Genomic DNA, 15595 nt, shown 5'->3' with positions numbered 1-15595 from the left:
ACTCACTTTATCGCCTTTGGGAGAACCTTTTCCTTGTGTTGAAACTCCATTGACACAGAGAAGTTCGTCGTTCCTCCTGACAAACAAATAATATCTTCATCATCATCACCATCATGCCAAACTCCTTTCATAGTTAACAGGTTATCTTTGGGAACAGGTAGGGCACATGCAATCTCTGTTTCATTGTGAATTTTAAATTCAGCAGGTTTTCTTTCCTACTACCCCCTCAGAAAATAGGAAGTGCTCATTTTCAGTGTTTATTTTAGAAGTCTGAATTTGCAGGTAACAACTATCTCACCTTCCCATCTCCTAGTAAAACTTAATAGTTTTCTTCATTACATAAAATCTACTCTGGAATTCTTCAAAGAACTTCTTCATGTCCATTTTTTTTGGGCTCCTGTAACAGCAGTTCTGGTTACCTATGTCTCCTTTTCATTATTTGCCTTTCAAAGTTTAGAAATACTGGTGCGTAGTTTTTACAGTTATAGTTAAATTTCTTTGGGGTCCTTTTAGGTAAGTGTCTACAATTTGGTTCCACTTATCTTTTCAGTATAGAAGTTTTTTAGACACTACAGTAGGCCCTGATCAGTTTGCTTTTGATTTAACCGGGCATACTAACTTAACCCTCTTTCTCATAATAATATGGCAAATGGACATATTACTAACTGGTATCTCTGAAAAGGAAAATCCTGGAAATCACTGGTGGTAGAAAAGACTTTCGAGCAAACACAGCCACAGGCGAAGTCTCCATGTACAACAAGGTTACAGTACGGTATTTTCTGCCGGTATATAATCCTTGCTGCTCATAGAACTTCTGAAGACTAAGAGACATGGAAATGGCTCCAGATGGGTCTTCTACCAGGTATAGTTTACAGTTTCTGCTATAACTGTGACACTGGTGAACCTAAGTAGTAGTTTTCACTACTACTATAAGAGATCTACCTTTTCAAGTACACTTGCACATCTTCTGCCCATTCCAGAACACACTGAAACTTCTCTTCATTCAGGATTTTATGCAAAACTTGAACAAAGAACTCAAGAAAACGCGAATTGTTTCTGAATTTTATCACTGCAATGAAGTAACAAATAATTAACACAGGTTTTGTACTTATGCTGTTAAGGTTTCTGAATTTAGTTATAATTACAGTTTCAAAGCACACACATGTCATGTTGCACGCTGATGAAGAGGCATACTGATACTAAACTCAGACAGGTCATGATACATGATAGTAGTTGCTAAATACTTACTGTGACTGGGCAACCAAAATTAAAAGTTTACTCTATTTACACTCCTATAATGACAAAAATTCTAGGAACTGAGAAACCAGGTTGGGAACTACTTTTGTACAATGCAGTATGTAGTGCAAAAATGTTTTATAACAATGCCTAATAGTACGTATGCCTGAAAGCCTGAAGAAAAAAATAAAGCAAATATAGCAAAGTAACTGCATCCTATTCATTTAGGTTGTCCTTCTCAGTGACAGTCACATTAGTATTCGAGCATCACATTGCAGCAGTGGAGCTGCTAGATTTCAGGCAGCTTTTTCATTGTTTGGAAACTGCTTTTACTGTTTGGCTGTCTTCAAATTTTTTACCATCAAGAAGTAACAAGTATTTATCCTATCTGAAAACTACGCTAATATTACAGGCTAGGCTGTAAAACACCACCGTTATTTTGAACACTGGTATTAAAAATAAGACAGTAACAAATTCCACATACCAGAATTTTAAATCCTATTTCAAAAATATAAGTGTACTCAGATTTTTGTGAATTCCTCTTTCAGTAACATAATTTCATGTTGAAATGTGCCATTTCAATTTTAAAACATTCCACACAAACAGAATCTTTGAAACTTGCTACTTCTTTTAAAATGAGCTCATTCTTAAGGTTATTAGAAAATAAAAGTTGTTCTAATTATTTAATATATTAATATTTTATATAATTAACATCAGCATCTAAAATAATTTGTTGCAAGTATTTCAAACACTTCTAAATGTGACTACATAAGATTTTTTTTTAAGCTTTGTTTTACTTGATTTTGTATAGTTGAGAACAAAATGAAAAGAGAGTTTTGAAGAGCTTATTCCAAGCAAGAATTAGATAGCTTTACTGGCAAGTTTCTGAAGTAAAGAAGCCTTTACAAATAAAGCATACACCAATTATCCTACCTTCTTGATAAGCACTTGTTGATGTCCAACATGAAATTACAGGGTGGAGTAACAAAGGATCTTCCTTTCCTGTAAGCTGCAATCCATGAGCTACATCAATAACAAAATTAAATCCATTATGACAAGCAGTGAAAATGTGCAATGAAAGCTCTACCTGGAATCGTAAATGAAGGCTCTGAAAATCCTTCTTTAGCACACTTTGCTTTTAAATCTCTCACTGTCATCCAGACAGAAATTCAAATGCTCACCTTTTAATTTTAACATTAGGACCCATGTCACTTAAATAATTAAGAGCTTATGGATGTGACTGATGAACTAGTTACTAGACTATTGATCAGGGGTCTAACAAAGGTCTAATAAAGGATGTGCAGTGAGGACATGTCCAAAATGTATTTAAAGCTATACAGCATGAACTGAACATGATGCTATGAGTGGCTAGTGCTTACATACATGCTCGGCATACAGACAGAATGAGTAGGCAAAAGAATATTTTTTTTTCTTCACCTAAATATTTATATAAATGTATGCATACAAATGTAATTCTATTCTATAAATAATATAGGAGATATAGGTGTAAATAATATATACAACATATAGACACAAATAGTATATATAATATATAGAACAATAAATTAGATTTCACCTTCAGAGTTAAAACACAACTGTGTTACCAGCTGATAAGCACCAGAATAATGTTACATGTGCTAACTGATATTTTGCCTCAATAAAGAAACATGACCTAAAAATTGTTCTAGGCAAGTTCTGTGGGTGAGAAAGATCAATGCTAGTCCCTGGAAAAAGCAAGGTTAAAAATGCGCTCTGAAACAACCAGTTGTGATAGTGGATCAATAACTACACCCTTCAGTGGCAGCAGTCAGTTGAAGTCTGTTGAATTCAAATGATGTTCAGTTAAGAATGACAGTCAGCAGGACAAGGAAATATTTCTTAAAATCTTTGCTTTAGGAGAAGTCACACATTTCGTTAGTACTCTGTCCTATTTGACAAGTTCAAAAATATATTGCTTCAAATGAGTGTTTTCACAAACAATAATACCTCCCAAAAATTTTTACATAGGAAAACATTTTAAATTTCAGAATTTAAATTGTACTGTGTATGAAATAGTTTGGGTTTTTTTCAGTTTTTTATGAAAGAGGCAGATTCAGCTCCTTTCCATTTTTCTTGGACTCTATCATCAATGGAATGCTAAATGTTGATCCACTTTTAAGGATTTCCTATAACAAAATTTTTTTCCACAATATTTTTAACATCATGCCCTGCAGTTGTGCACATTGTCCTAAATCACTTATACATATTTGTAAGGGCTGCTGTAAGCTTTGTAATTTGTTTTGCAGAGCCTCACAAAACTCTTCTTCAATTTGTATCCCCAAACTTATTGACAAATACTCTATTTCAGAACACAGCACACTTCAACTGTCAAGTATTTGCCACTTACTGAAAATGTGTTCTTCTCTAACTGATCAAACCATTAATTTAAGTTTCTGTTAAGTAAGAATGGAACAGCATTTTATTAAGTTATCAATATAATTTTCAACTAACAGAATTCATTCATTCTGAAACTTATACTACAGGAATGCCAGCATCAATGTCAGCAGCAAAAAATGATCAATGCACAGATGAATGGAATTTTTGGGTCACTCTTAAACCTTCTTATTACAGGATTTTTTATTCTTTCTAAGACAAATGCATTACAGAGATGATGGACAATAAGTAGAACATGAGTCAACAGTGTCTCCTTGTAGCAAAGACCAGCTGTATCAAAAACAGCATAGCCAGCAAGTCAGAGGAAATTACTATTCCACTCTATTCAGTACTGGTGAGACCACACCTAGATTACGGGGGCTGAAAGAGGGAGAAAAGGGAGGGGAGTGAGTGGACGAGGTGTGTGGCTCGGTTTGAACCAGGACAAATAGATATAAAGAAAACCTTTTTAACCATGAGGGTGGTCAACTAAGGCAGAAGTTGCCTGTAAAAATCACAAAATCTTTCTTCAGAGAGATGCAAAACTTGACTGAACAAGTCCCAGATCAAGCTGATCTTATTCTACCTGTTTTGATCTGGGGGTTGGAATAAGTACATCCCAGAAATGCCTTCCAATCTAAATTATTCTGTGAATCCAGTATTCCAGTATTCCAGGCACCAAGCAGTACAAAATGTCACATAAATATAATGGAAAAAAGATCAGTAGTGGCTCTATGGTCTAAGTTCTAATCAAATATCCCTTACAAGTCATGCTTTTTAATTTATCTAACCTTGGCAGAACTTTAGCCTGAAAATACTTGTGCTTAATCCACACTCTAAGATATTTTAACTTTTATATATTAGATAATTTATTAAGATAATTATTAAGATAATTTATTAAGTAATCATTGTGATTTTCAATTAACAGAATTCAACAGAATTACAAGATAGTTAAATGCTACTATACATCAATACATACACATTTCTTCATAAAAAGGAAAACTTCTGTTAACTTTCTTCAGTAAGCCTTTTCTGCACTAAAATTTCCTGCAGTGGTCATTTCTGCTACCACTGATAGGGACAGTAAGACATGCTATAAATGGGCAGTGGTCTTTTCCACTACTTCTTCTGATTTAGGAAGATAAAACAAGCATAAATGACATGGAACCCAATTTACACAGATTCAGAAAATGTATATACTTGCAGAATAGAACAAAAATGACCATTCCTTTCTAAGAAGGAATGACTATTTTGGAAGAAATTATGAAAAACATTCATAAAAAGTCATTATACACATTGCTACCATGCATATATAAGACTGAAAATATTATTTTGGTTGATTTAGAATGGAAGGTATATGAAATAAAAGTACTTCTTAGGTGAATAACTTTTACAAATAAACCATAGAAAACTCCATAGGAAAAAAAAAGGTAAGAAGTGTTTTAATAGCATACCCACCTGGTTTTGTCAGTTTGAGGAGATGTGATTCAAGAGCATTTAGATTTTCTGTTGCTTTTTTCATTGCAGCTAAATGGGATGTCTTCACAGAAGTGGTCTGAAATATCCAATACTTAGTTATGAAAACTTAGCTTTTACCTAACTAAAAGCAGTGGTTCAACAGTGGAGTTTAGGCTAGATCCCAAGTCTTCTAAATCTGTATCTGATAAATTCATCAGTATTGTTTTATTTTCTTTTAAACTGAAATAAAATATACGTTCATGAATTTTTTGGTACGTCTTCAAAAACCGAGCCATGCTTCATTCTTGCTTATCTCTAAGGGACTGAGTGAAGTTGCTCTGCCACCAAACAGATTTTTAGGGAAGTCGCACATGCTACAATAACATATTTGAACAAATTGTTTGACAAAATATGTTGGTTTCCAGAAAAAATAATTTTATGTAAATTATTTACTGCCTACAGAAATGAAAATCTTCCTTTGGAAAGAAAGTTCTTTGTTTGGCTTTTTTTTCACTTGGGTGAAAATGTAACTTTTCATTCAGCTCTACTTGGCTCAAGATATTAAATTGTTCCTATGATCTTAGATTCCTTTCTATTTTTTTATATGAACCTGTGAGTAGCTAACAAACTCAGTAATAAACAGTGAAGAAAATTTTGTTCTGGGTCCTACAAATTTTCTTACAGAAACTCTTCCCTGTAAGCTGATTGACTTTTTTGTCCCTCTCTTTAATACATCTCAGTTTCATGCTCACACTACCTTTCTTCTCCCACTATTGCTACTTTCCTCTCTTTTTCAAATATCCTCTCCAGTAAAACATAAAATTATTTAAAGAAAAATCAGACAGAAAAGTATGGAGATCAACATTTTACTCTTATTTCAAGTTGCAGGAAATCCTCACAACCTCCTGCATCTCTCTGTAATTTAAGTATTAAGGTCTTGGAGGTTGAAAGTTCTTCCTACACTGAGAACTATTATTCAGTCTTCACAATTGTTAATTTACTCTTATTAGGACTATTTCAAGCAGCTGCTATACAAACTGAGAGGTTAAGTTTCTTCATTATTTGGGATATTTTTGCTCTTCTTCAGTTACACAATTTCTTAAGTATTTTTTCTATCTAACAATGTATTCCTGGGAACTATATGTGAAAATCAGTTAGGAATGCTTGTATAAATATATGCAGGATCCTCACTGCTGTGCAATATTGCTAACCCCTCTCCAGCTCAACACAATGAGACCCTGTTCCCACTGCAATCTGCAACTGGAACTCTAATTCTACAAGGAAACTTTTATTCCATACAATCACTTCTAAAATAAAAACTTTAAAAAAGTAGTCTTCAAAAAAACAGAATACAATATAAAAGAAAGAGTAAAAATCAGAGCAATTACTTTAAATTCTTTGTCATAGTGTGATTCTTCAGTTTTCATAGCTCCTGACAGGCAGAGTGAGGTTGGTGAGCAATTCAATAACTTTTTCCCATAGTTAACAATAATTACTGCTAGTTCATATTCTTTCCATGCACGCAGCACCTATTAAAGAATCATCTGTTATATATTGTTGTTTTACATAACAGGTAATGTTTCATTATTGTCTACTTATAATTGTCAAAATGCATGAATATTATAAACAGAAATTAATTACTCAATATTTAAGTTTCTTTTCATAAAAAAAAAACCCAGCACTATAGGCCTTGTAAAATAATTGGAATTGCAGAAATTTCATCCATGTTTCTACTTCTGCTTAACCTAGCCCTCAGAGAATAGAAAGATTTAAACAGAAGTATCTATTGCTGTGATTGACATTCTTCCTGTTCTCAGGCAGTACTGCTATCAAAGAATATAAAGGGCAACTAAATGATCCTCATTTACTTCTCTGGTATCAAGTGCACATTTGAAAATCCCAGCTGTATTAGTGAAAGAAGTGGTGAAATTTATTTTTTAAATTATGATATTTATAAATGAACAGAATAAGGAATGTTTTTATATGGCTTTATCTTCTTTAGATAGAGCTCTAAAGGCCAAAGTGCTTCTACTATGTGTAAGATAACTTAATGTTAGGTTGTTTGTCTCTGGGATACAAAATATGTATATAGATTACTTTAGGATAAATACAGCACACGGCATGACTGTAATTCAGCGGAAAACCATATACCATGGATTAATCAGAAGCATTTGCAATTCATTTATTCTGCTTGCTATTCTGTATGCTATTCTATTGAAATGCTATCTCCAAGGAAAAAAAAATCATCAGTACCAGCAGACAGCCATTTCACTGGGGAATCCAACAACAAATGAACACTAGATCAAGGTTTAAAGGTTTTTAATAGGCTTTATAGGCCTTGATAGCCTTCACTTGGGCTCTTCCGCCACGGGCCAGGAGCTTCCTTTCAGCTCAGGCCTGAGCCTAACATCCCTGCCAAGTCCCGTGTGACAGGAATGCTGGTCTCCAGCATGCTCCAAGCAACACCTGGGCCTGGCAGTGCATTCACTGGTCTGGATATCTGACCCACGGACTGACTCCTCAGCTTGACCTCAGACTGCTTCCATCACTGTGGAAATAGACTGCTGGGCTGTGTCTGACCCTAGCTACCCTCACTAGACCTGATCCTGACCTGTGTATTGACTTCCCAGCTTCAGCTCAGACCAGCCTCATCACAACAAACTCACCCGATGATCTACACTCCCAGCTGAACCTGACTGCCAGATGCTGCTCTGCCAGCCACAGCATTGCCCTTGGCTCCCAGCTTCCCAGCCCTCACCATGCCCTGACACTGCCCTCACAGCCATGAAATAACTGATCAATACAAAGAAAATGACAGCACTGAGGCTTAAAATACTCATCTTTATAAAAGGAATGAAAACTGGCCTCCTTGCAGTGCACTTTTAAGGATATTTGATACTGATTTGGTCTTGTGAGGTGAGCACAGAGATCCAGAACACCGGGGAATCTCTCAAAGCATCAGGCACAGCTCAGCTTCAGTTTGAGCTCATAGCCAAGGTGTACTCAAACCTGGAGAAAAGCTGACTGTTTCAGCATCCTACATTTATCATGGCAGGTACATTTATCATCTAGCATGTCTCTATACCTGAGATAAAAATCCTACCATTGCCATGTTTCTCCTAATCTCACTAAACAGATTGGGTATCTGAATCATAAATTTAATCTACAGATATGTGTTATTGCTAAAAGTCAAGGTGTTTATGTACCTGCCAGCATGTGGGACCGAATAATATAGTCTCTTGTACCTGATTAGCAAATAAGACAGATATAGCAATCTGATTAGAACTACAAATATGGCCTATTTGGAGTAAATAAACTTGTAAATTTATCTATTACATATAAGCCTTATTGAAAATAGTACTACCTTAAATGTAAAAATAAACACAATGATATAAAACTCAGATTTTATGTTGCAGGCTAATAGTTACAGCCTATCTTCTGAACAAGCGAAAGTTCTCAATTCTATTAAAAAGTCAAAATGTCATTATATAAAATGCACTGAAAGATACTAACAAATATTTCTGTACCCTTACCATTTAAGAATGCCACTTCTCTAAGATATCACTCTGTAGGCCAGTGTGCTATACTTTTTTTTTTTATTCTCTAAATGACATGAGCTGTACCTTAAATCAAGCTATAGGCACAACACCACACACCATACCTTTGCTGTATAAAATGAAGTACAAGCTATCATATGCTGAATGCTTTCATAACATCCTGCCTGCGTCCTCTGCAAAGTAGCACTTGGAATTTCTTGAAGGACAGCCAAGCACTTAATGAGGATCTGCAAATACAAGGGTTAAAACGAAGTCTGGAGTCTGTAACACATTTACAAGCTTGTACCTCTGTATGACATACTGTATTTGATGGCAAATTTCAAAAATACATAGAAATCAAACGTATAGGATGAAATGCTAGCTCTATGAAAGCCAATAATAAAATTTCCATTTAATTTAACAGTGTCAAGATTTCAACCACAGCCCATTGCAATAAATTACATGTTCACATGAAATCACAGATATTAAGGTTTTTTGCTGATTTAATTAATGTGAAATCAAAGAATGCTTAATTCAACGAGATGACATCCTCCTAGTAGAGGACTGCCTAAAAATATATTGAGCTGGTCAGAATTTTAAATGAAAGAAAAGGTTTCCAGTATGTTCTAAAAATAGAAGATTTCTTTCCCCCATTTTTGTCCATCAGACATGAAAATAACATGTGACTAAATTATTCTTCCCTTTAAATAGGAAACATGAGCCATTTCCAGTGGCTAGTTGTGTTTAGCAGGTGATCACAGACAACTTCTTAAGTGAGAGACTAACCCTGTATGCAAATAGGTCTATTGCTTTTTCCTAAAATCTTCTCAGGGCCCTGAATGCCCCAATAGTAATTCCCTGAGCAGGCTCACTTGGGGCTTCCTCTCACACCTTCTCCCCAGGGCCCCAGGAGCCCCAGCTAAGGTCAGACAGAATCCTTCAGTCCCTGCTTCAGCTATGGTATAGTTGTGCTGGTCTTCAGTCCTGTCTCCCAGATAGACAATGGATCTGTGTTGTAGCCTTGTCCCCTATAGCTCCAACTCCTGAAGCTCCTGCTTTTTCCTCCTAGATGGACCATAGGCCAGCCCAGTAACATCACTTGCTTCAGACTCTCACTGGATCCTCTTATCAACACCTTGTTCTGTCTGCCATGTTCAGATGCTGCTAATCTGTGCCTTTCATGCACTGCAGTCACCTCTTCCTACATCACAAGCCAAACATGCTGTTACTGCTGCTTCCTGAAAAACTACATCATTACAGGGGGAAACTTGCTTATTTCTACTGTATCATTATTGGGTGTAAAGACCCCCACATCTGCTGCTTCAGAAAGGTTAGGATAGGATTCAGGTACTCTGTTTTCAAAAAGAAGGTGCTTGCTTCTAGAAAGGAACACATGCCTGAAAACTAGAGACTGCATTATCAAAATATTGTATAGCCTTCTTATTTAAGATAAAAACTGTATATGAAGCAAACATTCCAAAAAAAGCCATAAGCAAATGCTGCTTTTCTTTCCTCAAAATTGCCATCTGCATATAGCATTCAAGTAGAAGTTACTTGACTATTTTAAAAATACCAACAAATTGTCCTGAAGAAACAATCGGTATTCTGCAGCTACTTTAGCATATCTAAAAGCAGAATCAGTACACCTTACATGGAACACATATGCATTGTGGACATATAAAATCATAAAAGGCTTTTCTTTCAGAAAGAGCTACTTTTCAGAAGCTACTAAGAACTCAAAGCCTAGATATTTAGCTCTCCTACTCCATTCTAAGATTAATTTGAATCGCTGTAACTGCAGGACTTGGATGCCAGGTGCTTTGCCTTAAAATGCTCTCACCTGAACTACTGGCACTGAAGAAATCTTGTGATAAATAATTGGAGCAAGGAGACCATAACATTGTACAACAGACTGTAGGGTGTAACTTGCATCATTCAACCAATTGCTAAGTTCAATTGCCACAGTCAATCTTTCACATTCTGCTAATCTAGCAACCTGCAGAAGAAAAACACATTTTGATTCAAATATAAATTATGTTGTTTTAAATCATTTCAGAGTGAAAGAAGACACATTATTGCAGTTTAAAAAGCAGTGTAAGGAGTAAGTAAGATGAAAGTTTAAAAATGAATTTACATTGATACCTGTTAGAAGTATATGAACAAAACCAACATTATACATGATTCTATAGGAAATCACCTAATTGTGCCCTCTGAATTTGCCCATATAATCTACAAAGCCCAGTTAATAACCTCAGCCTGTGTGGAGTGGAAATTTCACATACTAAACTCTCAGACTAGGTGAGGGAAGAATAAATACTCCTTCCTTTCCCTTCCAGCTATCGCTGGAGTTCTTGCATGTGTTAGCAGATCCAGTAAAGTCACTGAGTAATCGCATGCTTGGATTTTTACAAGACAACTATTTCAGCCAAGAAAGAGTGAAATAATAATGTAAAACTACAGAAGAAAAGCTTGGCTATCCAAAGAAAAAATAAAGCTTTTGTGTCATTAACATGCCATTATCCTACAAGAAAGTCTGAAATAAGATAAAAGAAGCTTAGTATATTAAAACTAATAGAAGATAGAATGCCTATATTAATAAAATATGTATGTATTAAATAGCAGAAATTTTTAAAATTAAAAATCCAAGTTGCCTCTTACTAGGACAAAAATAACAATTATTATAATTAATACTTAAATTGTACTCTGCCACCACTGAAGTGAAGGAAAATCCTTCCTCAGTTGGAATCAGCGGGCTTTGGATTAGACAATAACTGATTCAGAAACCATCTTCCCAGCAGGATACAAAATAACCAACAGCTACTCAAATACTTCAGAAAAAAAGACCAGGTACTCACAGGAAATTAAGTATTCTATTAAACAGGACTACTACGTTGCAACATTTGTACTGCAATGATGAAATAAAGCTGATCAAAAACTAAAATCAAATCACAGAATCATGGAATGGTTTGGGTTGGAAAGGGCCTTAAGATCATCTAGTTCCAACCCTGTTGCCATGGGCAAGGACACCTCACACTAGACCACATTGCCCAAGGCTCTGTTTAGCCTGGCCTTGAACACTGCCAGGGATGGAGCATTCGCCATGTCTTTGGGCAACCTCTTTCAGTGCCTCACCACCCTCACAGTAAAGAACTTCTTCCTTATATCTAACCTGAAATTCTCTTGTTTAAGTTTGAACCCATTAGCCCTTGTCCTAACACTGGAATCCCTGATGAAGAGTCCCTCTCTGGCATCCCTGTAGGCCCCCTTCAGATACTTAGAAGGCTGCTATGAGGTCTCCACACAGCCTTCTCTTCTCCAGGTTGAATAGCCCCAACTTTCTCAGCCTGTCCAGCATGTTATTTTAAGACACACATACTTGTTCCTTATAAAGTATCTCATGGGAACAGATGGAATCACAGAAGAGTGCTCGTTCCATGACATTAATGTCACAAACAACAAGGATACTCCTCAGAAAGAGTTTCAAGGTAATAAGAGAATTCTGAGATAGAGCTTCAAAACGTAACCTACAAAATAAAAAAAGCAAAAGAATGGTAAAAGCGTGTTAATGATGATTCAGATATCGCATGCCTGAAACTGGACAAAAAGCCTTACTGTTGCTACTTCTGGAAATAAGATTTATATATAAACCTGAAAAAAAAATGCTTAACATTTCTAATATAAATAAAAGGATAAAGACACCTTTTCAAACTTTTTGTCCACCTTCTACAATCCTAAGAGAACTTTTCCGTAGTTGTTTCTTCTGATTTCAAAGCAAGTAACACTTACTTTGAAAACTTGTGATGCTACAGCTTATTTAACTGTCTCCTTGCATACAGCCTTTTTCTGTACTCCCAACAATGACTCAAGCAATTGTGAAGTCCAGTACTAAGTATTAGTAACAGACTCCTTTCCATCACTGGTTGCCTGTATTACAAGTCTCAAAAGAATCTGATTTCTTCTGCATGCTTTTTTGTTGTTAGTGAGTTTTCTTGTTTTGTTTTCCTTCCCTAACGATAGGGAGGCATTGCATTATTTTTAAATACTGTAACAGGAAAAGTCCTATAATTTTAAAGCATAAGAAAGAAATTTCTCCTTCTCATCAGCTGTATTTCCTAAAAGAGACTGAACCTCAAAAAAAAAGAGATGAAATAGACACATTCACATAACTTGACATTACCAAGATATCAACAGGCCTTCTGGCTGAAAACAAGAGGTTTTCTTTCCTTCCAGCTCCCTCTACTGTCTCTTTAAGTCCTATGCATTTTCAAACTAGCCTAATTTCTCGGCTATCGATCAGTGAAACTGCCTCATTTTAGGTCTGATACCGCAGCTTTGAGAATCTTCCATAAAAGTTATTAAAAAAAAAAAAAATGCTTGGACATAACTGTCAGAAAAGCCAAATCCATTAAACCGTTTGCCTGTCTATTTAAAAGTTCCTTCTTCATTTGATTTATCTGAAAGCAGCTCCATTCAAATGTCATCTCTTGAGCTGTATGTGCTTAAAAAAAAAATAATACAAAAGAACTGCTAGGAAAAACGATTAATAAAAAACAAGTGTGAAAAAAAGCAAAGCACAGTGACCAGACTTGCATTCCTGCTTTGTTGCCTAGCCCAGGGGTAGATTTAAAACATCCACATACTCACGAAATACGATGTCTAGTGATTATCTGCTTGCATCAATGCAATCCACAGGCTGCCTGTAAATCCCAAATGCTCTTATGGCATGTAACTTCAAGACCCCTGGTAAATTTGTATGCCTAGTATCAGACGCATAGTGGCACTTGAAAGACAGAGAGGATACACACTAGTGGCCTGGCTGAGCACCAAGTAACAAGTATGCTTAGACACGTTACTTGATCCTGTAGCAGGATTCAAGGCACACACAAACCTACATAATCTGCTTGCATCCAAACAGCATTACCATGAGAAAACCATGGGCTCTGAGGCAACTATATCAAAACAATATAGAGTAGACGCTAGCTACATTACATGTCTCAGAATAGCTGATTACCAATTATTTTATCTGTAAAGTGGAAACAAAAGTATATTGAAAAAGCTTTTAGAAAATCCCCATATCTATTTCTTGAAATAGTTTTATTTATTTATTTATTGTTTAATTCTTGAAACATTCAAGAACTATTGATACACATGCAATAAGATTCCTGCTTGTCACTGTGGTTGCAAGACTATTCCAATCTGTCAAACTGAAATGGAGATGATGAAAAACTTGCTCATTCCTCTTCAACAAACTTGCCAAAACTTTCCTAATGAAAGGATTAATCTAAAAAGAATTCTACACAAGTGAAGATGATGATTTGTGTTCAGTTATGTTGGATGTTAATTCATTATCAAATTATAAGCAGTTGACTAACATTTACAATAATTTAATAATTATAATATTCCATGTCTATTATTTTATACAAGTCTCTTTCTTTTATCAGGGAATTAATTAAGTTTTGATTTATTTTTGCATTTGGATCTACTGAATTTCAGTAACTGCAACCATGTAATTCCTAGCTGGGATTTGTCATAATGAAAAACCTATAACATTATGGTTGAACATTTGAAACGGATTAATCTTAAATATCTCTTCCAAAGCACTTCAGCATATTCAAAGATTATTAACAGATTTATATAGCCATTCCAAAACAAAATTACCAAGTATTTATTTATTTTGGGTTGTGTTCTGGACAAAATTTTCACAGTTTCTGAATTCTACTGCCCCCTTAGTTGGAAAGTCAAGAACCCAATGCATATAACATATTTCACATATGAAAATGAATCATACAGAATTAATACCCACTTCATAAAGGTTCCAAATTATCTTAAGAAAAATATCATCATCAAAAATTAGGTGTATAAATGACAGCAGTTACATAAATAACAGAAATTCTCTGCTAATTATAAACCGCCATATTTTTAAAACACATTTCACACCCTTTCTTTTTTTTCAGACTGTTTTTCATATTGCAAGTCTGAACAAAATTTCACAGCCTGGTACTCGTTAAAATAAAATGTGCATACCTATAATTAACTATTTTCTAAATTTGTTACCTGTTTTCAGCTATAGTCAAATTACTACTTGCAGAAATAACAGCTGCATTGGCAGGCAGTGGAGAAGAATGTGAAACAAAATAATTCCACATTGGTGAAAATGCCTCTCTGGCTAATGTGTAGTTACCCGTCTGATAGGCTACCTACAAAAAAATTTAAAAGAGAAAACCAAACAAGTTTCCATGTTCATCAAATAACCAACCCAAATGTGATTATAGTATCAAAAAAGGTTTTTAGCCCACCAACTTGTAAATTAACATTTCTCAAAGAATATTCTGACATATTTGAATAAAACACATGTAGTAGCAATATGATTCTACCAATATTATTCTGCCTTCAGAATTAGCACCAGAGAAGGCAAAGGAGTTTCTTGACTGCTAACCAAAGATGTAACAGCCCTGTGTGGAATACTTTATAGGTATTGTGCTGCATTTTCTGAAGGTGTATTATTTCATTTATGTTCATTTGACTTTTGCTAATACTGCAGAATGCCCTGCTGCTCTGTATAATGGGATGTAAACGGAGCTGCACAAGTAGGCAAAAACTCACGTGGATGCCTCCTGCTTTGGAAAATTTTAGGAAATCTTCTAACTGTTCCCCACGATCTGATCTATAGAGGCAGACAATTTCATTTTTCCCCCTGTCACAATCTGGTTTAAATCTTTTTCATGAAGAATAGAGAAAAATAAGATAAAGGTCTGACAGAGCCTTTTTGGTCTTCCACAAGACACTACAAAAATTATTTCAATATGAAAATGACTGGATTTGCTACCTGGCAAGTTCAATCACATTTTTCATCCCATATTGTAATGACTAATAAGTTGATTACTAGCATTTTGTCTCAATCACAAAAATGAAAAAATAAATTATAAAAAAGAAGAAAGAAGTTAAATGCAGAC

At 35.1% G+C, this 15595-nt stretch overlaps 1 protein-coding gene across 1 annotated transcript in view; it reads right to left on the bottom strand.

The window, feature by feature from the left end:
- CFAP54 (cilia and flagella associated protein 54) overlaps window positions 1-15595 on the bottom strand; it is a 113708-nt gene that overhangs the window by 54526 nt on the left and 43587 nt on the right. The window contains exons 24-32 of the mRNA XM_065663998.1: window positions 14697-14839; window positions 12019-12166; window positions 10483-10638; window positions 8768-8890; window positions 6495-6635; window positions 5107-5203; window positions 2170-2259; window positions 943-1069; window positions 7-76 (exon numbers count right to left, since the gene is read on the bottom strand). Coding sequence (XP_065520070.1) covers window positions 7-76; window positions 943-1069; window positions 2170-2259; window positions 5107-5203; window positions 6495-6635; window positions 8768-8890; window positions 10483-10638; window positions 12019-12166; window positions 14697-14839 — 1095 coding nt within the window. The remainder of the gene's footprint in view (window positions 1-6; window positions 77-942; window positions 1070-2169; window positions 2260-5106; window positions 5204-6494; window positions 6636-8767; window positions 8891-10482; window positions 10639-12018; window positions 12167-14696; window positions 14840-15595) is intronic.

The sequence above is a fragment of the Lathamus discolor genome, chromosome 1 (assembly GCF_037157495.1).
Source record: "Lathamus discolor isolate bLatDis1 chromosome 1, bLatDis1.hap1, whole genome shotgun sequence".
In the NCBI taxonomy this organism is placed as follows: Eukaryota; Metazoa; Chordata; class Aves; order Psittaciformes; family Psittacidae; genus Lathamus; species Lathamus discolor.
This window is presented reverse-complemented; position numbering and strand designations above follow the sequence as displayed.